Genomic DNA, 24,327 nt, shown 5'->3' on the forward strand with positions numbered 1-24,327 from the left:
ACCATTAGCTTGTCTAACCATGAAAACTGGACCTACTCAAGAGACGGGCTGAACCACTTCTAAGGAGGGAGAAGGAAAGTTCTGCTGCAARTGGCATTGATGATTCTACAAACACAAACACTTGAAATCATTATTTTGACTATCCATAGGAATGTAATCCTGAAAGAACCACCCCCCTTTCTGCTTACTTACATCCTTTTAACAAAGGGTTTCTATTTTTTGCAACAGTGGTCAGTTCTCACACCGCAGCCAAATTTCAGTCACTCTAGCTGGATTGCCTCAAACGAGGCTCTTTCTGCTCTTTCAGGCAGATTCCTTTTCACTACAAGCTCCACCTTATCCCAGTGGGTTACTGTACACTGTTTATCTCATGCCATTTCTCACCATTTRTATTACTTTATCTTTACAGTACGAGACAAACTGAGAGGGAGTACATTTWTTAAGTACCTCAGAATTATTTAGTGTCATATGATTTGAATAATTTTGAAATACAGTTAAGATGCCATTTGTTCCTACCTGCATCGATGGCACATGGGTAATGGTATCGGAAGGAGCAGCCTTTGTTGTAGCAGCCTAAGGTGGCTCCTGGTTGCTGGCAATGGGAACATTTCTGAAAGGGAAACCAAGAAACAGTAATGAAGATTGCATTGAATACCTGCATCTTCCTGGAAATGTTATCAACCATGTTCCAGCATAATTGTCAAACTCCATCTTTCCACACCATACAAACAAAGGCCTTCCAAACAGGTRACAACATAAACTCTTTCAAACTACAAACTTTTCAGCTGTGCTAACTGGGTGCRAGATACAAATGGTCAGCCACTCAGAAAGAATTTGAAACATTTCTCAAATCTGTTTCAGTACCTGACAATGACATCACTATTAAAATAGGAGGAAAAAGAGTGGTTTTGAATCTACAGCAGTTTTAAAAAGAGAATTAATATGACAAATAACGATTTAGAAGACACCACTAGTATAAAAATAATTTGGTTACATCATTTTCATTATCATTAGCAGCTGAAGAATATCAAGGCCAAGTTGACTATTTTTCACAGGTGATAAAAAAAGGTTTATTTGGAGCAGGGCAAGATGCCATCATGGGAAAATACCTCATCATGACAGAAATGGCTCATGTCCAAAAAAAGCACTTGCAGYGCCACAAGGATGCTCATACAATYATTGTCAAAGTAGCTCAGACTCATCTGATGACCACATTCAAATTCCATTAGTTAAATCCTATTAGCTCAACTAGTCACTGATGTATTTTACTATAATATCAGACAATTGTGAAAGCAGAAAATGCTTCTCACCTGTTTACTTCATCCTGAATTACTTAAGGAATGACCTAAGGAAGTAATTCTAGAGCACTTCTCATTCAGACAGCCATTTTATTTCCTGAATGTATACATGCAGTGATTTTTGTTAACTAATCTATGATTCTCATGAAAGCTCCTTTCTGACAGGCTGATATTTTTCTCTTATAAAAAGATACAGCCACACCTGGTAGAATGTGCCGAATATTAAGAGACTGCTACTATTTAAAAACTAAAAACTGAACTAACTGCAGGCAGAAAACCAAGAGAGGGTATACCGCAACTTTTGAGTCATACTAAAGAACATAGGAATTTTGTTTATCCTGATAAACTCAACCAACACCATAATAAGACCTTGTATAATTGGTCTCAATTCACCTCAAATTCAGGCTGTGAGAAGCTGCCTTTGGTCCCTGCCTGCACRCAGAGATGATACATGATCTAAAATCACTTTTGCTACTGGAAAAGCTCATGTCAAACTCCATGTGCTCCATTAGTGCTACCAGCGAGCTCCACCTGTACAGCCGTGCCTGAGCCAGCAGCGCACCTGGCACTGGACATGAGCATGGCTTTTCCACCAGACGGGGACACTCRTTTGCCAACACGGCCACATCACTGGAACATCTTCAATCCCTGATTAGCACACATGCTGCAGTAAAGATCTGCAGAAGAGACGTGGCCAAAGCTAAAAGTGATAGCAAAGTTCCTCACTCTTCATAGTAAACAGGGGGTTGATTACAGTATTTCCAAACCCGCTGAGAATATCTGAGTTATTGCTCTTCCTACTATTCTGTGCYATACAGAGATGACTATGGTTTGTATTTAAATGCCTGAATGAAGATGAAAGCAAAACTAGCTCCAGCCAYAAGCCAGGTGGCCCTCTTCAAATCAAAGCAGATGCAACTAACAGAAAAGCTTGTGAGACGTCAGTTTTTGTGACATCTACAAGTGCAGTTTTGAATAACACGTTCTCTTTTCAGGTATACCAAAGCATCCTGAGCCTGATCTTCAGTGCTTCCTACTAAATCGTGTCTATATTCTAAGCACTGAATGTGTATCACGACAAACTACTGCAGTATTTATGATGCAAGGGAAGTGCCCCTGAGGCCTAGAAAGAGACGCACACGCAACTTATTATTGCCTGTCAAAATACGACTACAAGTTTCCAAAGATAAAAAAAAAAAAAAAAAGGCTAAACCTATATTGAAATGTACATTCAAATATATGGACTGCTAGCCAAACTACAATGTAATTCACTCTCCCATGGGAACAAAAATCAAATTTCATCTACAGAAAATGTCTCTTCCTGGCTATGGAGTCAACTCTAGAAGGATATTATGTACTGGCAACAGTCCCGGATTCACCTGTGSCAAGTACTCTGATGCAAAGTTCTGTACCTGTGTACTTCATTCTCGCTTGTAGATGTGTCTGGGATTAATTATTCTAACAGGACAGAACCAAAATTACCTATTCTTTTTGAATGCAGATATRAATTTCCAGTCTTGTTCCTCAGAGGCATTCTGCCCTCCCCACTTTATCTCATCCTTTACGTACCATCACACTGTYGCAACAAAAGGTTATTTTTCCCTGGAACACTGTGTCCTGTGCAAAGCAGTCAATAGGAGTATAAGAACTACAACAGCACAGACTGAACAGCTGTATAAAATATTTCTTAATACTAAAAAGGCATGTCTTAAAAGAGTGCGCTGTGCAATACAACTGAAAACAAGATCCCTAGCAAAATTTTAGTTTCTTTTCCGAAAGTTATTCTTTGAACTTACTCTTTGCTGCATCTAGCATGGTTCACTATGCTATTCTGAAACTCACAGCAGAACCATGACAGGCATTTTGACAAATTTTCAACAGAGAATAGGTAAGGAATACTTTAAAMTTGTTTGTAGTTAGGAGTGATTAGAAAGTAAAAACGGGTAGTTAAGATGCCAGTGCAGGATCCAAAGCCKTCACTGCCCCTTTTTTTCCAGCCTGGTAGACCAACGAAATTTTACCAAGGTTACCTGTGCTACACCCACAACAGCAATTCCCCAATGGACGACTATGCCACTGACGGCTCAAGACAGAGATCATCTGCTGCTGCTGGCTCCCCCTGCTGCTGAACAAGTCTCCACTCCGGCAGATGCTTCTGCTTTTCACAAGCCACTGACAGTCTAATGGCCCATTTCTTCTACCTCCCGGGACCCCCGACCATCTGCTTCTTTCAGGGGAAGCTGAGGGAATCACACACACAATAACTACTCTTTTGAGTTCTTCCTTTTTGACACACCAAAGTGAGTGAACAAAGCAGACACCCTACAAAGCTGCCTGGTTCTGAAACAACTGACGAGTGAGACTATCATCGAGTGAGATTATCATCAAGAATTTCCACATGATTTCCAAACACACCCAGTTGATTCACGAAGACAGAAAAAAGGTGCCAAAGAAATTTCTGGGCCGTCTCAGTCTTCTTTTGCAAGACATTGCTGCTGTGCCTTAAAAGGTAAAAAGATGCCCTGTTCCTGCTGGTACTTTCTGTGGCTTTGGTTAGAACCCTTATGTATTTATGCTTCGAAACAAAAAGAAAAAATGTACACTAGAACTAGCCAAAATAAAATCACAGAACTTCTAATAACGATATGCGTGAATTCAGCAAAATGACCACTAATTGTTCTCTTAGTCCAAGAGCAAATTTTCACCCAAACTCCACCATCCTGCAGCCATTCACCAGCAGATGGTAGCAGCCTGCTTGTCACTTGTAAARGAATTGTAGCATTCCTAGCCACAAAAACAGCACTCAAGCTCTCCTGGGAAGAGAAATTCCTTTTGCTCAGTAAGCAGCCTGCTTAACCTCCCCTGCTTGAAAGAGCTGAAGGCTGGTACTTGGAGTATGCTCCCCATGGGTGGTGCCAAAGGAGAGTAATCACTGCCAGGCATTTAATCAACTCCTGGCTCAAATTTAGAAAAGAAGGAAAAAAATAAGAAGGAAAAAAAGAGACCACACAGCGAGGACTGATTCATAGGTCCTATCTCCACAATTCATCTCTGGCCACAAGGCACATATATCTCACTTAGAATARGCTGGAGAGACTGAAAAGTGCCATATAGAAGAGACACTCCATCTCATGAACTAAATTATCAATGGTATTAAAGTCAGATATACTGTCTCTACCTCTCCCTGCTATTAGCAGCCCATTTCTTCCTTGCTACAGCTCATCATCCTGTGTCTACCAAAACAGAGTAACAGCCAACCTGAAAGTGTGAACAGTTSGGGGACAGCTACCACAGCAGCAGTAGAACAGCTCTGATTCATTTCAAATGTGACGCTACCTACCAGCTATACTTCTTTTGCTTTAAGCTTGGCTTTCACTCTTTCACTYTTCTGAGACCAAATTGCTGTATGTAATAAATATATGTTTTTGAGTACCTTTTTTTGCCTCCCTCAGATCTGTACCCAACTCCACCTAAGTCCTGTAACAAAGATGTCCTGAGCTACCTACCTTCCTCCCCCCAAACAAGCACAAAGCTCTTAGCCCTGTGAAAATACAAGTACCCCAAGTTGCTCAAGTAGAACACTYACCTGCTCACTTTGGCTCTGCACTATCTTTGTTCCTAGACAAAGTACTCCTAAGTACAGGAATTCTACAGTGGACATGTTTTTGCTGGTAGGAAGATGGAAGCTGCTCGCTAACCCTTCCAACATATTCTGGGCAACACAAGGAACAGTTGCTTAGAAGCAGAAATTAATTGCATCTAACACTAATGTAAGGTGTTTTCAGATGACTCCTCCACTATCTTCCTCTCTGAACAATTACCAAACCAGTTTATGCAAGGTCATTCATACAGATGCAACTGTATMATATCTTCGGCTGTCTACAGCATAAAGCATCTTCTCTTGATGATGGGTTGCTTTTTACATTTGCTCACCTGCACCCCATACTCAGMTCTCCTGACTTTCTCTCTTCCAATGACCAATTTTTCATTTGCTGTTTTCTTTTTTTTTCCTTTGCTTTTTCTAGGCATCTCCTTGTTTTTTCCTTTCTTGCATACCAGTGTCAAGAATGCATAGACAGAGTAAAATGGAAACCAACAACTGAAGGTCACTAACAAAGCAAAGCAAAGCAAAGCAAAAAATGACATATATGTGGCATTAATTATACAGGTACAAGTATTTGCTTTACATGTTATATGCATTTTTCATACTCTCTCCTTCTCCTGTATAAATTATAAGCTTTTAGGAAAATAATTGCTTCTGTATAATTGCACTGCACAAATGCAGATGTAAGATAATGAGGACTTCAGAGTCAGCTGCAATATTAGGAAGGAGTGCCTTCTGACTATTTCTGATTAAACAGTTGGCGGGCTTGGCAGAGGCTCAGATTTAATATCCAGGCAAAAGGGCAACAGAAGAGGCAGGCAGCCACATYCTCTTTCCTGGAAAGTGGGACGCAGAGACAACTTATTCCAAAAAGCTACAAGAAAAACTCAAAATAAATAAATACATATGTATACTGCTTGCTATGGGAGAAAGGAATAAGTGAGTTTGGAAGACTGCTGTAAAAAGGGACCGAGATGAAAAAAACAGGGGAGAGGAAGACATTTTTAAGAAACAGGAGAGGAAAAGAGTACTTTCACTGTGATGTGCAGATACCGGTTAATGAAAAATAATGATTTGTATGACTGGGACTAGAGATAAAAAGCAGTACTGAAGAAGACAAAACTACTAATTTACATTTCCTACTAAACAGTTTTAAGTTACGAAAAAAGGCACAAAATATCATTAAAATTAACTCCACAATTAAAAATATAAAAATCTTTTAAACTTGCATTATAAAAAGGCATCTCTCGCCAATGAAGATATACTCCTGTAGCAAGCAAATCAAGTAAGTAATAAAAAATAATAGTCCTGAAGTAAAACTGGACAGATATCTTCTAGTCAAGAAACTAAGGACAAATTTAGATTTCCAAGATTTCAGCAAACAGACAAATCAATCATTTGAAGATGCTATACTAATAAAGCTGCATTAGGAAACGTAGTAAAAAGTCAGAACTGCAGTGCTGCACAGGCTGCTGAAGCACAAAGGGAAGCTGCAGCTCAAAATGGATGGCATGGGAAAAAAAACCACAAGAAATCAAAGAGCTGGAAAATGTCTTAAAAATGGAAAATCCTATCCAATACGTGCAAACTGATTGAACTACAACAGAAGCACTTGGCATTAAGAGCAGAGCATTTTATTACCCTCAACTAGACAGAAAAATAGAAAGCAACAAGAACAGAAATATTTAGTTTTAACAAAGAATGGTCTGCAAGCAATAATTTTAAGATCCTCTGCAGACACTTAAGCTATTCAACTGCACTTACAGACTCTCAAAAAGGGTGGTGAACATTAAGATGTGAAAACTTGTTAAATTTGTAGAATTATCCAGGGTAGCCAGATCTCAAACTGATAGTAAAAAGCTGCAAAAACATCTCACAACCATGGATAACTGTATGATAAAATGGGAGATGAAAATTACTGTTGTTAAGTGTGAAGTGCTATATGTGGTGAAAATACTTTCACCTTTGCATATACATGACAGATTCTAAATTAGCTTTTACTACTCACAGAAAKCTATTTGTAGTCATCCTGAACAGAAGCATCATGCAGTCCCTGCAACCACAAAAAAGGGCAGCCAAAACATAAGCAGTTATTAAGAAACCTAAAATGAAACTCAAATCCTCATGATGTCTGTCTGTTACTCTTGTAGTAGCCTGACATCTTCAGTGTAGGTTCTGATGACCCTATTAAGAAAGGAGTACAACTGATCAGAAAAAAAAATGGACAGACCACAGAGATAAYTAGGAATGTAAAGAACTTGCATGTAAGAGAAGTCTAAGTATTTTGGAAAAGAGGGAATGGAAGGGGGATTAAGACCTACAAAATCCAATACAATGTGCATAAGGGAATGATTCTTAGCCATTTCCAAGAAGGAAGAGCAGGTTAAAGTGTAACATAAACCTGTTTTCTTTTACTCAAGTAACTAAAAGTCATTGCCAAAGAATGCTGCACTGGCAAAAAGATAGGCAAGTTCAAAAACAGATTAGACAAGTTCATCCAGGACAGGTTTGCCTCTGCCTGGTAAACACAGGGATACCAAAGCTGTGACTGCTCAAAAGAGGGAGAAAATATGCAACTATCATTCTGCACATGCCTAGTTTACTAGAATCTCTGTGTAGTGAAGTGGTGAAGATGTGGCTATTGCTGGAGACAAGACACCTTAACAAAATATACTTTTGCACCTGTCTGGAAAAGTCGTTCTTCTGAAAAGCAATAGATCTGATTGTGAAACCCTACAAGGARCAACAAAAAATACCCGACTATCAAAAATAATCTAGGCACATACAAATTACTGTTTGGTTATAAGTTTGCWAGACTCTTCAGTCTCACCTCTGTAACAGCAAGGTTGACTAAACTGTAACACTACGTAAAAGGATTGAAATTCAATCTAAGTGATACATTCATGTTCACTACTCCTTACAAGCCTGTTGGGTTCACCTGGTGGAATGATCAAAGGCTTAAATGYGCATGAATACATGAGATTGGTGAAGAGCCGAGTAAGACTTGGAGGGGGATGAACCCTTCCCGCCTCTTCCACACAATGGAAGGCGAAAAAAAACCAAATGAAAAAAGACCCAGTGTAACTGAACCAGAATAGAGGTTACATCCTTCAAGGGTAAACCAGTGGCTAACTAAAACAGATTCAGCAAAATTAACAAACCCAGTTATTTTACACGGTGCTGAAAAAGCATGTTTAATTTCAGTTAAGCAGGCTAAGTACATACCTATGTAGCCATTTCATATTTTAAAAGGAATATTGAAATAATACATAGGCTASCAAGTCCAAGAAGCCACGAATGTCGTCAATCTTGTTTTGATGCAAAGAGCCACCCTGAATGAAATTTCAGATAACCACTTGTAAGTATAGGGATTTGAATTTGCTTAAGTATGAAAGTCTAGCAGAAAAAGTAATACAGTTTATGTTATCTTGACTATTCATTTGGGGAACTAAAACAGTAAGTGCAATTTAGTTACAAAAAGGTCTGAAAGATAGAAAAGCAGACTTAAAAAGAAGAAATTCAAATTTTCAAGCAGTGATTATGTGATAAGGACATGCAGAGTTGTGGGAAAGGCACCATCAGCAAGAGAGAACATTTACTCCAGTTGGATTTTTTATCAGCACTAAATTTATTTCCCAGCCATTTTGGATAGTGATTACATGAAACACCCAAATATATAATGAATTTCTATTTAGTACAAGACCTAAGAGGTACAATATGAAACAAGAGCACGCAGTTACCTTAAAAGAAAGCAATATCCCCACTGTAATGGAAGAGATTTTGGATAAATTAAGTAATTACCAGAAAAGCAGTAGCTTTGAATATCAATGTCTGGAGTGATATAAAAAAGGAAAAAACCTGACATAAACAAGAAAATGCAATAAACTCAAGATTTTCAAAGGCAAACTGCGTAACAGAACCAACTTTTGTCTAATCAAAGGAAAAAAGAGATGATGCTGAGTATTTACTAAACGGCTCAAAAAAAAATTGGTTCATTAAAGACACAATCACTATGTTATTAGGGGCAGTAGATTCACCAGAAACTAAATATTTATAAAGGCTTAAAAATAAGGAAATACTGTAAATGGGAAATATTTTGACAAGATATTACGTATCTGTGCAACCTGACAGGAAAAAGGGTGCAGCACAAATCCACCCGTCAATGACTCAGACTTGTAATACTGGGCAGAAATACACCATTTGTCATTACTTGTAATAATCTGAACAAGCCTTCATCATAAACAGAGACCCACTGTGCAAGACACTTCAGTTAAAGAGAACAAAGCGTTGGTGGATGCAGAGGGATGAAATAAGAATGGTGAGACTGAGCCAGCAGGGCTGGGCAGAGTCCATCACAGCAGCAGACTAAGCATATCCAATTATTCAGCACAAATCTCAGACAAGAAGGGCTTTGAAGAAATGCATGAAAAAAACCCAAAGGTAAATGCACAGGGTCTTCAAAGTGAAGCACTTAATTTAGGAAATTATAAAATTAGCCAGGGTGTACTGATTGGAAGTGAATCTTAAATTCTTGAAATTGAAGGAAGAAAAAGCAAGATAAAGGCAGATAAAATAATGACAAGTAACTTATGTTACAGGCATAAGAAAATAGAAGTGGGCAAACGAATGTGAAAGAAGTAGGAATGTGAAAATGACGATTTAGAACAACAAATGTTCGTTGACAGTATTCCACTCAAATGGTGCTTTACTAAGAATACCAATTCTTAAATTGAGGTCTAAAGAACCACTCCTRCTGCACAGTCAAAATGTATTTCACTGCAAGGACAGGTGAAAAAAGTAAGTTTATCTTATTGGAAAATAAACTACTTGTCTCTCCAGAAAAATGGTAGCAAACAAAATTACTACTCAATACCCTTAAAGAAGGAAGATGACAGCTACCCCAGAAGGTCACTGAAGCAGTAGCTGGCAGCAGAGCTACAATAAGGAGTAACAAAGTGCACACCAGTATTCCTGAGGTCACTGGTAGGTGTTGCTACCACTGAGGAAAGGTAGATGAATCCAAGAGAAGAGAGGTGCAATGCTTGCAGGAAGAGAAATGCCTGCAAGTCAGTACATCTCTCTTAGGTGGTAAGTTGTCAAGTAATATGTTAGTATTTTAAAAAAAAATATAAGCTTATGAACCACAGCAATAAATAATCACAGTTAACAGAAAGTAGACAATTAGCACATATTGATGAAATGTCCTCAGAAACAAAGAAGGTGCTCTATATATTCACCGGCCAAAAATCTGAATGGGTTTAGAGAGGAATATGTTATTTCATTATTCAATGATCATCAGAAAAAAAACCCAAACCTACAAACCATAATMATATTTGTGCTGCTTAAACTGCCCACTGCGCTAATAGGTACTGTTTATGAATTCTAAACTGAATTTATACAAGAATATGCAGTGTCTGTAGGCTTGCCACAGACATGACACAGCAAAACATGGTATGAGCTAGCAGCAGGTTAGAAGAGGCAGAAAATATAAACAGCAGCAGTCCAAGCCCGGATGGCATTCCAGCTGAGGTAGCATCAGTAGTTTCTTTAAAAGACAGACATAACGTGGCTTACCTGAAAGGAGAGCTTCCCCCACCTAAGGATTAGATGGGGTTCTCCTGAGATGAAAACSAAAGAACTAATCAAGATCTTCTGGGCTCAGAACACTGCTGAATCATGACAAAGGCAATAATTGTGTACACTTGCAAGCCACACCTTCAGTTTTATAAACCTAGATTAATCTATACTTCGAGAAAAGGCCTGGGATGAGCCATAGATTGCTAGAAATAAAGCACTGCACAAGACCAAAGAGAAATTACAATTTTWAAAAAAATTTAAGGTATAAATCAAAGGACACAGGCATTTTTGGTTTGTTTTTCTTTTATTTTTCATAAACACACCCTCTTCTTACATCTTACTCCTTCATCTTGTGAAAGCTCTAGCCCAAAAGCAGAAATGTTAAGTCAGCATCAAAGTCTTCTTTGTTAGATAGCTTTACAATAGACAATCCTTGTTTTGGTATTAGCCCTTGTAGCTATTTGTCCAGGAAAATGAATTTATTGGTAACAATTCACAACTCCTGTACCCCAAGAACTGCCTCTGAAAGTTTCTGCTTAGAGGAGTCATACCATGAGGCATCACTGAAGAATCCTTATGCTCCCCAATGATAAAACTGTGACACCTCAAAGGAAGAAAAATTAAATTTTCGTGTAGGAGTTAAGACGGCATTAAAAACCTTGTAATGTAAGTCTTGGAATTTTCAAATCCAAACAATTCCCTAAAATGAACATTGGGAAAAAAAAAAGCTAGTTTTCTGGAAAGCATCAGTTATGAATTGTGTCAACCCTGAAACTTGAGTGATTAAATTTAACTTGGAGAGTTAGTCCCCCAGAAAAGTCCTAACAATTAAATATAACAACGAATTTAMATATGGGACAAGTACACTGCTATTAGTATTTTCAGAATTTTAACCTTCTACAAGAAGAGAGAAAGCTAACAGCAAATGAACACATTACGAAACATTTTTATTATCTTTTTGGATCTGACTCTAAATGATACATGAACAAATTTTAAATTTCATCCTGCCAGTACATCTATGCAACTAAACCATGAAACGTTGYATCTGTTCCCTAATCTTCCATTTCAACTGAGAACATCTGACAACTTAAACACACACTGTACTTTAAAAGTACCCTACAAATTTGTCTTAATGGTCACAAAATAAGTGGTCTTAAAGCCTACTTTACAGAATAATTAAATGACTTGTCAAAGGCCATGCAGGCAATTTCTGATAGCACAGGCACAAAGTCAGGAAAGTTCACAGCTCTCAAACCTGAACTCAAGTACATGAACTTGCTTTTCCCTCCCATCCCACCCACCTTTTTTATTTTCCTTTTAAGCTTCAGTATCAGCTTATTCAGCAGCAGTATCCTTCAGAGAAAGGCCCCGTTTTAGAGATTCATGCCAGAACACCCTCCTCCTCCTTCCCCTCCTCTTGCAGAAAGTCTTTTTTGAAGCTGGTCAGTCGGCTTTCATCATCAATAACTTTCTGAAACTTATCAAGTGTCTCAATGAAAATAAAGGAGTTGGAAGCACAAGAAAAGCTGCAATTAACAGCAGTCAAGTGCAAAGTATCAACAAAACCATATTGTGAAATGAATAGCCATGAGAAAAAGAAACACARCTGAGCTAGGTCTCCTAGTTCTAAGCACAAATCAAAAGAAAATATGCAAGAAGCTAAAAATGGGGGGGAATCGCTAGTAAATGATGACTGCCCAACCAATTTTTAACAACTTTTAATATTTTCACAAACAGAAGAGAAGAAAAGCTTATGACCCAGACAACAATCAGCTGGCTGAGATAACACCTAAGTGTACTTAGGCTACAATCAGCTGTGCAGCCAGACCTCAGGAAGGCATATGCAATCTACTTTTACCACCAGTAGCTCAGGTGGTGACAAACTGCAGCTGCAACACCCAGAGCTCTGGGTGGGCTTTGCCACTCAGCACTGTCTTGTCCCTTTTGAGTAGGGCAGAATTTCACAGTAGGTCCTACACTGGCATTTTTCCTTTTATGGCAAGTCTGAAGACAACTTAAGTAGACCTACACCATTAAAGTGACACACTGAGCCCTGTCAGAATTCCTCAAAAGAAACTGTAGCTACTTGAGACGTTTTAACTGAAMGGAAATGTCTCTTTAGGCTACTCCAGCTAGCAAATTAGGCCAGAAAAGAGGAAGGAGCATTCAGTCCCTAGTGCTTCTAAATCATGGAATCATCCTAACAATGAAGAAAAACCCCTATCTTTCCCTATGTCTAGACAATGAAATGAATGTACTTGACATCAGTAATATGAAAATACATTTGAGAACCACTTTAGACAAACTTTAAACTGTACCTTTTTTTACTTTACTGTTTTGCCTAATTTGTAATATCATTCTGGAAGAACTTTCCATCTGAAGTCATGATCTTGACCATGCTAGCCACTTCCAAATCATTTTAAGACCTGAGTTTGTTCCTGCACRACCTGCTGCCCCCGCCTATGCCTAGCATTTCTGCATATCAGTCCTGACACAGAAAATCAAGAAAGCTAGTCCAGCCAAAAAACTAGCTTGATTAAAATGGGAGTGTGGTGGTGGAGGAATTTGCTGGCCAGATCAGCTAGCTAACTTGGTTCAGTCACAGAGCACTATTGCTGGCAGAAGGGGAAGTGTGGCCAAAAAGAATGGCTTCAAACAACCTTAATTTAGCCTGGATGAAATTACCACCATATTTCATCTTCACAACAGATTCCTCAGCGAAGTAGAAATGGTTTACATGGGGCACTCTTAAYTCTTTTCTACCTTTAACAGCAAAAAAGCCTTGACCCTTTGCTATACTCATACCTCCCTCTGCCCTCATCCATTTCACTTCCTCCAGCTCTTGCCCTGCACTCATCTTTCCCCTAATTTACTCCACAGTGGCACAAAGCATCAAGGGCTGCTATCAAAGTAAAAAAAGGGAATTTCACCAATTCAGAGAGGAATTCTGAAAAATGAGTTTTAGTTGTGCCAAGGAGAGGGACAAGTCTATGAAAACCAGCATTAYTGTGAGAGCAACTCAGAACTTCAAAGGGCCCCCTTCAGGATGATAATTTTTGTTAACTCCCYACACACATGGGCTAATCCACAGCCAGTTTTTGTGCCTGATGTGCAGGTTGTGCTCTTCTGGACATTTGCTCCATTTCCCACTCCATCCACTCTCTTGGCTTAAAGTACGGACAAGCTGATGAGATCAGCTAATCTTGGAATTCTCATTCCCATATTCCTCAAACAGATTTGGGCCCACATCTCCAGCTGCAGACCTTTCCTTCAACATAGCTCTAGCCACTTACGCTTGCCCATACCTGTAGCAATACAAGACTGCTGTTAAATGCTAATTGCTTACTAATGAAAACTAATCATCATGCAATTAAACTTTAATCACTAAGCAGCTGGCTGGGATCCAATCCGTAACAATGAAGGTTCATTAATAACTTTTTGCCAAAGTGCTCTATCCATGAAGACTATCCTATACCGAGTCCAGCTAAGTCCATGAAATTGTTTAAAAAGTATTTCCTCTGCCAACAAAGAAAAAATACCCAGAGCACAACAGGGTAAGAGCAGCATAGTTTAGATWAACTAAGAAAGATGGGTTTAAGATTCAGGGAACCCAAATGCCTTTTCTGGCCCTTTCTATAACCTCAGGCATAATATGCTGCACAGAAAGAACTTCTTTATTCAGTTCTTGTCTCTGCAGATAACATTCTTTAAAGCAGAAAAAACTAGTTATAATTTTGCTGTAGTTTCTAAAATTATTACATGAATACTCATCATACTTCAGTTTTATTTTTACTCATCTTTCTAAATCTAGGGAAATTAATCTAGACTCTTTCAGAATATATTTCTCTAATTAAAAAATATATTGAGGTTATATAACTAGGTTTATAATGGACAGATGAAAATCTACTTTTGAAAAGTATAAAGTTTAAAACCTGCTTTCTACAAGGCCACGAAGATGATAAGAGGGCAAGAGCACCTCTGCTATGAAGAGAGAGCAAGCTGGGATTGTTCAGCCTGGAGAGAAGGCTCCAGGAAGACCTTACAAACCTTTCCAGTACCAAGAATGGCTTATAAAAATGATGGAGAGTGACTTTCAACATGAGCACATGGTGCCAGAGCAATGGGGAAGAGTTTTAAACTAAGAGGGGAGGTTTAAATTAGGTATTAGGAGGAAATTCTTTACTGTGAGGGTGAGGCACTGGAATGCTGCCCAGAGAAGCTACAGATGCCCCACATCCCTGGAAGTGCTAATGGCCAGGTCAGATTTGGCTTTGAGCAACCTGGTCTAACGGAAAGTGTCTCYGTAAGGTCTCCTCCAACCCAAAYCATCCTAYGATTTMATGATTTTRAAGTAATCTCACACCACCATCAGTAAGTGTCCCCATTTTGTCTGCAGAATTCCTACCCCAATCTGGCTACTCTGCATTGCCTTATGTTTAGATAATTTCTTATGAACTTTGTTTGCACTGCTGAGCTTGGAGAGCTTTCCTTTATTATGAATGGTAGAACATTAGTATAGCTGAAGCATTATTCTTGCTTATTCAGTGATCAAAAGTTTCAACATAATGCTTATTCTAAAAATAGAATAGAAAAACAGTGGATYTTTTTTTAAACTGAAAGAGGTCTAACAAAAGAGAGAATGCAGTTCTAATAATCCATGAAATATAATACAAAAAGTCATTAAGTCTTACCTTCAGAAATTAACCCCTCTTCAAACTGAGTAACACAGATGAAAGATGAAAAAAGAAATAACTTTTTCCCAAAAAATCAGTAAAAATATTTTTAAGTCTGATTTTTTTCACAGTTGTAATCAAATATACACCATTTTAAATACAGAGGCATGGAGCAGAATAAACTTATTTGTTAGCAGTGCTCTTCTAACAAAGCTAAAGCAATACAGCTGAAGTGACAACCATCTGGAATTAGTCTGAATTCAAAAAAATTGGTCCATTTTAAGTWAACAGAATACCAACAACACAACTACCCTCCTCCAAAATTTTGGGGAATTTTAACAACCTTTTTACCAGCACAGCTTAAAAAGACACATAAATGGATTGTATTCACKCACTGTCGAGAATTTAGTAAGAGTTTGGCACCCCTATGGCAACTGAAATCTTACAAGAAAAAGATTGTGTGAGCTTGTGGATAGCCAGAGAAAAAGTTATAACGCTTTGTTTAGAAATCTCCTGCACAGAGAAGGCCCCATTCACATTTGGAAGAGCTTCTTTGAAATTAAGTTACTTAAATGTATTTTTAAATTAAAACTGTACATAGATTATGAGGATCCCTGATGCTTTACAGAAAGGCAACTGTGGAATGAGCAAGCTGCTTTTTGCATACAAGTTTCCAGTGCTCTTGGCTACAACTAATGTAAGTGGGTAGACATCCTATTCTTTCCCAACACTCCATTGTCAGTAAATCTATTTTCTGCTTTCCTCACTCCGCATGCAAGACAAACAGTAAAATGTAAAACCACATGGAAGCAGAGACACAATGCCTGTACTCTGGGATAAACTAAAGACAAAGCAGTCTGCTAGTAGAGATGCCCAGAAAATACTTCCCTTCACCTTTTCTCTGTCCCCATTAAAAAGGGGTCAACACTGGAGTCTTTCCTCTTACCACTMTCATCTTTATGCCTGAGATCTCAACTAAAAGGAAGCATATTTTGGCACATATCAGCTGCATAATTACAAATAGGCTGCACCAAATTCACCTGACTTCTCCTCACAACAAAACCAAAGAAAACCAACTTCATTTCACAAATGTAATTATTGGCTTCTGACAATTTCAGATAATTAAATATTTACATCAGACATGTACATGTGGATTCTATCTGCTCAGCTCTTTAGCATTTAAGGCTTGTAATACCAATGCACAGAGCTGCTGTGAGCTACCAACTGCTGCAGCAGGAGTGATTCACACTTCTACGTCCCCAACAGAGGAAGGCAGCGAACTGAGATACAACAGGGGCTCCTCCCAGCCTCCCCTCTCTGTGGAGGAATACTCTTACAGACCAGGAGTCATGACAGCACAGAGTTTCAGTAGCGCAGCAGATGGCAATGCTTTTCTGAGAAAACCAAATCTGAAGTTCATCATTCAGCTGTCTTTCAGAATTTCTCCTCCACCCAAAATTTCATGCTTCCTTATTTCTGTAACACTGCAGAAGAATATTAAAGATGCTGCCATTTCCTAAGGAATGAAAACAAGTGTTACACTAGAGTGTGCACATTTCCAGCACAGACAACTAGGCATTTGGGCACAGCCTGTCAGTAAAAAAAAGGAATCAGCCACTTTAGGGATAGCTGTAGAAAGCGCCTCAAGGTTCTGTGGCAATCTTCATTTGAAGGGCTAAAGAATACTAAAAGCTGTTGGCAGAGATAAAAACAAGCAAACAACATTCTCAATACACCCCTTTTCCAACCACAGGAAGATTTTAAATCCACCACTGGTTTCCCTTTCCCCACAGTGAAAAATTAAAAAACTCTAGTGTCACTTCTGCCTACTCTAGAAATATCTCCCTACTAATACAGATTCTCGGTGTAAGAAACACAACTGTTCCTTCCTGTGTTTGTCAGGAATATTACTTTTGAGCCCTGACCTAATGCAGAACTTCACTTGAGGGTTTTTTTTTTTGTTTGATATTTCAGTTTTAGGTTTTTTTGTTGAGTTTGAGATTTTGGGAGGGTCGGGAGGAAGAAAAACAATTGCCAGGTTGTGSACGTTTTTCTTCTCTAAAAAGGAAGATGATGACAAAAAGGGTAACATTCTTCTCCCAGCACTACAAAACAGTAGTACTGTGGACCTAAAACCTTTTCATGTGCTGGTGGCACCTCGGCACAATTTTATGTTACAGCTAAGTTCATATAATGGTTATCATCACCACTGGAAAGGGCACTCCCTTCTCAGATGCAGCAAACATGGTTCAGAGGGTAAGCAGAGTCAAATGGCTGACCTGGCACAGAGATCCGCCACCTCAAGCTAGCCTTCTGATGGATTAGCTGGCTAAAAATCAACCCCCTGTGCAAATGCACAATTRGTAGATCTAGCACAAGTGAAACAGTGGAAGCAAGCAGCTTGCAAAGTGGATAAAGTAGGATCACTCYGCATGACAGCAACTCCCCCCTGGTCTGGCTTAGGGATAAGAGTGCTAAAAGAGACACGCAGAATGAACCGATACCTTTATACTTACACAGCGCTACRCCACTCAGGCTTCTGGGGCTAGAAACTGTTTTGCCAAGATAGCTAACCTTCCACAATTTTCCCAGTTCATACCAACTCCCTGGCTTAGGCACTTGATTAGCTACACAGCTAGGAACCTTTTGTAAGCAATTACTTACAGAGCATGGGAACTTTTTTGYTAGCCTTTGATTTCTCAAATTTGAGAATATAAATAGCTTAAATCCTRGCAAACCCTCCAGGCACCTTTCTTTACGCAATTTACAGCTAGAGTCCAGAATAGTAGAAGTAAACAAAAGAAAATAGTTTAATGAAAGCAACAGAGTAAACAAAATAGTATAGAAAGGCAAACCTTAATATCTCCAAATAAGATACTGTGGAAGAYCAACTATCAAGAGTCTTAAGCTGTCAAGAACAACTTAACTGTGTAAAACCAGAAGCTGTTCTCTGTGAAATATGGGTAACAAATGCAAACCTACCTCTAATGCTACAACCARCAAAGACACACTCAACATGAGCAACAAGGCTGCCACTGCCCRACGGTCATGAAAAATTCAAATATCTAGTATCAATTTGCAAAGAAAGAGACTTCAGGTTCTAAACTTCTCTAACASCATAGTTTCAACAGCCTTCACCAAAGTCTGCTAGACCTTCAAAACAGACTTGTTTACAGTTTTAAAGCAGGTAGATTTCTCCACTTTGAGTAAACAGCAGGCTTAGAAAGAGAGTCCAYAGGGAGCAGGACAGACAAAATTCCAGACTGGTAAGAGAAAACACAATTTCTTTCTGTACACTGAAGATCACGGGCAGATTTCACCCTTCGCCATTACTCTGAGGTTCACCTGACTGAAACCCAAGATGATCTTTTCAATAAGAAGCAACAAAGCAAACAGGTTCCAAGGACTTCTTTCCATGTATAAGGATTAAAAGATTTCTCAAGCTGGGAGTGATGCAGAGATTGATGAGAAAAGCATTACGGTTTTTAGACCTTCTAAAAGAGATCTTTAAAAGGGGGATAAACAGGCTTTCCTTTCACAGAACACTCTCGAGAAGAACAAGAGCTACATTTACCTTCAGCAAGGTCAATTCTGATAAGTGCAGGGGTAGAGAAGAAAAAAAAATACAAACAAAAAAACCCCAACCAGAAGTAATACATGTTCTAGGTCAGAGCCTTTGCCTTGGAAGMAAAACATGTCTTTAAAAAAAAAAAAGTAAGATACAGCATACCACCTTCTAGTGAACAGCTTTTTAGAAAACAATAGCTGAACTATCTTGGATTCAACCTAACACAAAGAATGTTCTCTGCATTGTTCTTCACTTACAGCTTCTTATGTTTAATACTAAGAATAAAGACCATCAATTCTTTTGAACATTAAACCTGCTGACAACTACCAAAGTGACTCCATAATTCTTTCAGTTTCAAAGGTAACCAATGCTTCATCTTCCATGGAAATGAACTTCTCCTTAACAGAGAAATGGTGAGAAAATAAACAAGACAGGAAACTGTCTAGCCACCTTCAATATTTGAAAGGAAACATTTTATAGGCAGCAGGATTGCCCAGCAGTAAGGAGATGGCATTCTTCCAGTTGAAGATTTCATCAGCATTGAAATAAAAAATGTCTAACAGCAAGAAGGCTACTTAGCACTGTTACTATGGATTAACAGTTCATGAGACAGACAAAATCCTCAGCAGTTAGGTTCATCTGCTGGGGTATCTAATTTGAGCCTCAAAATTAGTAGAAGGATTAAATAATTCTGCATCTGACACAGTCCACTTAACTGGATCACATTCTCAGAACCGGAAAGCACTCCAGAGTGACCAGACTAAAACACCTTTTTGCCTTCAAGAAAGGCAGATTCTAGCACTTCAGAAACTACCTGGATTGCTGCTTAGCAGGTAACACACACCATTTTCAGTAYCGGATGAAAACAGAATATAAGGAAAGCTCAAAGCTCAGGAGAGTCACTTCACAGTTTGATAAACTTTTTTAAGATAATACCTTCTCATGCAGCATATACCTTCTTCTACGGCATCTGGTACAATTTTATCTTTGTGCAATTTCACRTACATACAAATCCTTTCTTGAGATTGACTGTGGGGCAGTTATAAAAAAAAACTGCAGTAAGACAGAGACWTTTACTCATTATAGAAACAATTTAGCAAGAAAAACTACTTTCTGCTTCTGGAAAGCATGTGAGAAACATGTGTTCAGGGAAAAATATCTATAATGAGTTTTCATGTGATGAAAAATAGGTGAGCTTGTGTGAGAAGAAGAAACACAGAACCAGTTACTTATATCACTACCTCTACATTAACGGCCTTTGACTAGAGGTTTAAGTTKCCTATTCCTATACTAGACTGCTGCATAAACAACAGCAACTGAGCCAGATGTCTAAAGAAAATAATTAAACTTACTTAATGATATGGATTCAGTTTAAATTGGTGTGTATTTAGCCTCCGTGGGTACCACAGTTTGCATAATTTTTAGTTATGGCAGTATTTAATTTGCACAGAATGAGTTACATACATGAATTATTCACTTCCAGGCTCATGACCCATCATATACCATACGCTAATGTTATTCCTTACCCACAGACAAAATACAGGTAATATTCCTAGATTCCTGTATGCCTGTGCACACATCTGTCTACTTGTTCCTGGTAGGAAGCAGCTACACCGTTTGCACATCTGCTTTTCCATGACAGCAACACTAACGAACTGCATGACAGAAAAAAAAAAGGAGAAAATGCATTTGCAAAGCACAGAGGAGGTACAGAAAAAGCATATGCAACAAGCATAGGAAATCAGCTRTGTGAGCCAGAAGGCTTTCCTCAGGCAGTGGGGCAAGAGAGTCGAGCTCAACAGAGCCTTTCCACTGCCTGGGGATGGCTTCTGGCAGGCACACCTCTGAATACCCTGATGGCCATCTTAGTGCTGCATGTAACCCTCTGTGAGCTGAAGGGAAGAAATACACTGATTCCACTCGAGAAYCCAGCACAACAGTGTGCTACAATAGGGAAAAGAAGTGCTAAAAGAAAACCTTTTCCATTATTTGCCACAGGGGTGATAAATTGATTACTCTTATGGATGTTATACAGAAAAGCACAGCATCATGTTAGGGTACCATGTTTGTATGAGACATAATACAGAGCTTTAAACTGTGATTCAGGAGAGGGACAGTATCAGGCTTGTCCCTGGCAAGCTGTAGGATGAGATGCAAAGGTTGGAGGGACAGGGCACTACGAGGGCACTCTGCCCATAACTCTGAAATGTGCTGGCCACACTGGAACACACTTGCAGTCTTACAGAGGTGAGCCAAGGAGTCCTGAGGTAACAGATGCCAACAGAGATACAGCAACGAAATATCTCAGAGGAATTAAGAGGTGCCTGTCCAAGAAGGTGGCACAGCCAACAGCACAGCCTTTACACCAAAGCACGCAGCACGAGTAACAAACCAAAGGAGGCGCTGGATGCCACCCCGCTGAAGTTACTRCTTTGTTGCCACTACTGAAACTTGGTGGAACAAATTGTGTGCCTTGAGTATGACCACTGACAGCTATTTGTTGCTCAAGAGAGAGASGAGGATGGAGAAGTGGAGGGCTTGCCCTCTACCTCAACAGGTAGACTGAGAGGGAAGAGCTGTCCCTGAAGAATAGCCATGACAGGGCAAAAGCCTGTGGGTAAAAATCAGACTGAGGCAACAAAGGGAACCTTGTGGCTTGGCTTTGCTACAGCTGCCTGACCAACGGGAGTCTGTTGACGAAGCCTTCTCGTCCCAGTCACGGGAGGCATCCTGCTCACAGGCTCCAGTCCTGTTGGGGAACTTCAGCCACCTTGACGTTTACTGGGAAAGCACCAAGGCAAGCTGCAGTCTAACCAGAAGACTCTTGGAAGGCAAGCTGCAGTCTAACCAGGAGACTCTTGGAATGCATGAAGGATAGCTTCTTGAGCCAGGTGATAGCCCTACCAGAGGGAATACAATACTGGATTTGATCATCACCGGAGTAAGCTAACTGGGGATGTCAAAATGCAAGGCAGCCTGGAGCAGATCATGCATTGACGGATTCTGCAGTCCTGAGGGATATGGGTCAGGTAAGGAGTAAAGCCAGGCCCCTGAACTTCAGGAAAGCAATACTCCAGCTCTTCAAGGCGATAATCAATATGGTACCCTGGAGACTGCTCTTGGGGACAAGGGAGCAGAACTGACCTGGCAGGTATTTAAGAAGTCTTCCACAGAATTCAAGAGCTAGCAATTCCTAGGAGCAAGAGATTGAGCAAGGAAGGCTCAAGAGACTGGATGGCCGAGGAGGGAACTCCTGGTCAAATGAAAGGGAAATAAAGGCAGAGGCAATGGAAATAAGGACAGGTAACGTAGGAAGAGTATAGGGATGAAGTTTAGTTGAGCAGGGATGGTTTGAGGAAGGCCAAGGCAAAGCTGGAACTGAATCTGGAAAGGAACGTAAGGAATAACTAGAACAGTTTCCATAGGTAGGTTAACCAGAAAAGGAAAAACAAAGGTGTACCCTCCACTACAAATGTTGCTGGCAAACAGGTAACAACAGCCAAGGGGAAGGCTGAGGTACTCAACTTTTTGCCTCAATCTTCAGCAGCAACCTCTCTTCCCACACCTCTCAAATGGATGGATGACAGGATGGGGATTGAAGCACTGAGTATTCCTCCCACTGTTCATGAACTCCTGAGGAACCAGAATGCACACAATTCTATGGCATCTATGAGATCCTGTCATGGTTTGACTCTGGCTAAACACCAGGCACCCACAACACTTGCTTACTCTGTTCTTCCCTGGGTAGAGGAAAGGAAAAAGAAAAGTTTAACTAAGAACTCATGAGTCCAGATAAGGAACCGGGGGAAAAACACTCCAAGGGCAAAAAAAAGGCTCAACTTAAAGTTACAGAGTGAATTTATTCGTCCTAACAGAGACAGAGGAGGATAAGGAGAAGTAAAATAAAACCTTAAAGACACCCTTTCTTCCCCCAACCCCTCCTTCTCACCAATAGTGCAGGGAGACAGGGCATGGGGTTTTTGGTCAGTTCATTCTTGGGATGATCTTCCACTGCTTAGGAAGAAAAGTTCTTCCCCTGCTGTGCTGTGGGGTCCCTCCCATGGGAGACAGTTCTCTATGAACTCCCCCAGTGTGGGCTCGTCTCACGAGTAGCAGTTGTCCCAAAACTGCTGCAGCGTGGGTCACTCATCCAYGGGGTGCAGTCCTCCAAGGACAGGCCCTTCCAGCCTGGAAGCAGGGACCCTCCCTCTCCACTGGGACTCCTATGGGACCACAGTSTGCTCCAGGCATCCACCCGCTYTGGTGTGGGCATCTCCCCATGGGCTGTGAGTGGATCTCTGCATCCCTCATAAACTGCATGAGCTGCAGGGGCACAGCTGCTCCACCATGGTCTYCACCACAGCCTGCAGAGGAATTTCAGCTCAGGTGCCTGGAGCACCTCCTCCCCCTCCTTCTCCATGGACCTTGGTGTGTCCATGTTGTTTCCCCCACATATTCTCACCTCCTCCTCTTCTCTGGCTAGAAAGAACTCTGTGCATCTCTGTTTTGATTTTCTTCTTAAATATGTTATCACAGATGCATTACCACCATCTCTAACTGGCTCAGGCTTAGCTAGCAGAATGTCCTTCATCAGGGGTTGGCTCTGCTGGACATGGTGAAAGCTTCCAGCATTCAGGAGCCATCTTTGTGGCTCCCTCACTACCAAAAAAACAGGCCAATCAAAACCAACACAGAGCCAAAAATATGCATCCCAGGTTCCTGAGAAAATTTACTGATGTAGTTCCATATCTGAAAACTTGGTAGGCACGTGAAACCCCAGGTGACTAGAAAAAGGGTAACATTGTTCACATCTTTAAAAAGGGGAAAAAGGAGGACCCTGGGAACTACCAACCTGTGAGCCTCACCTCTGTGCCTGTGAACATCGTGGAACAGATCTTCCCAGAAGCTATGCCAAGGCACATGGAGGACAGGGAGGTGATTCAGGACAGCCAGCATGGCTTCACCAAACGTCAAGTCCTCACTGACCAACCTAGTGGCTTTCTACAATGGAGTGACTACTTCCTCCATGGGAAAGGCTGAGGATGTCATTTGTCTGGACTTCTGTAAAGCTTCTGACAGTCCCCCACAACACTCTTCTCTCCAAACTGGAGAGTGATGGATTCGATGGATTAGGAGTTTTTGAACAGCTGCATTCAGAGGGCAGAAGTCAACAGCTCAGAATCCCAGTGGACAACAGTGACCAGTGGTGTCCCTCAGGGGTCTGTATTGGGACCAGTCTTAGTTAATGTCTTCATTAATGACACAAAGAAAGGGATCAAGTGCACCCTCAGCAAGTCTGCAGGTAACACCAGGCTGAGACTCACCTGAAGAATGGGATGCCATCCATAGGATCTGGAAAGGCTTGAGAAGTGGGCACATGGAAATCTCAAGAGGTTTAAACAAGACCAAGCGCAAGGTGYTKTACCARGGCTGGAGCAACCCCTCAGTTCCAACCCAAGCTGGAGGACGAAGGGATCAAGAACAGCCCTGCCAAGAAGGACCTGGGAGTAGAGGTGGACAAGAGGCTGGCCATGACCCAGCAATGTGCACTCAGAGCCCAGAAAGCCAACTGTATCCCAGGTTGCACTCAAAGCAGCGTGGGCAGCA

General features: G+C 40.3%; 1 protein-coding gene across 2 annotated transcripts in view; it reads right to left on the reverse strand.

The window, feature by feature from the left end:
• Positions 1–24,327, reverse strand: part of TCF20 (transcription factor 20) — a 134,914-nt gene that overhangs the window by 15,128 nt on the left and 95,459 nt on the right. For both annotated transcript variants that reach the window (XM_057389333.1, XM_057389325.1), the window contains exon 4: positions 517–610. In XM_057389333.1, coding sequence (XP_057245316.1) covers positions 517–610 — 94 coding nt within the window. The remainder of the gene's footprint in view (positions 1–516; positions 611–24,327) is intronic.

Source organism: Malurus melanocephalus, unplaced genomic scaffold, assembly GCF_030028575.1.
Source record: "Malurus melanocephalus ecotype Western Australia unplaced genomic scaffold, MMel_1.1 scaffold_17, whole genome shotgun sequence".
Lineage (NCBI taxonomy): Eukaryota > Metazoa > Chordata > Aves > Passeriformes > Maluridae > Malurus > Malurus melanocephalus.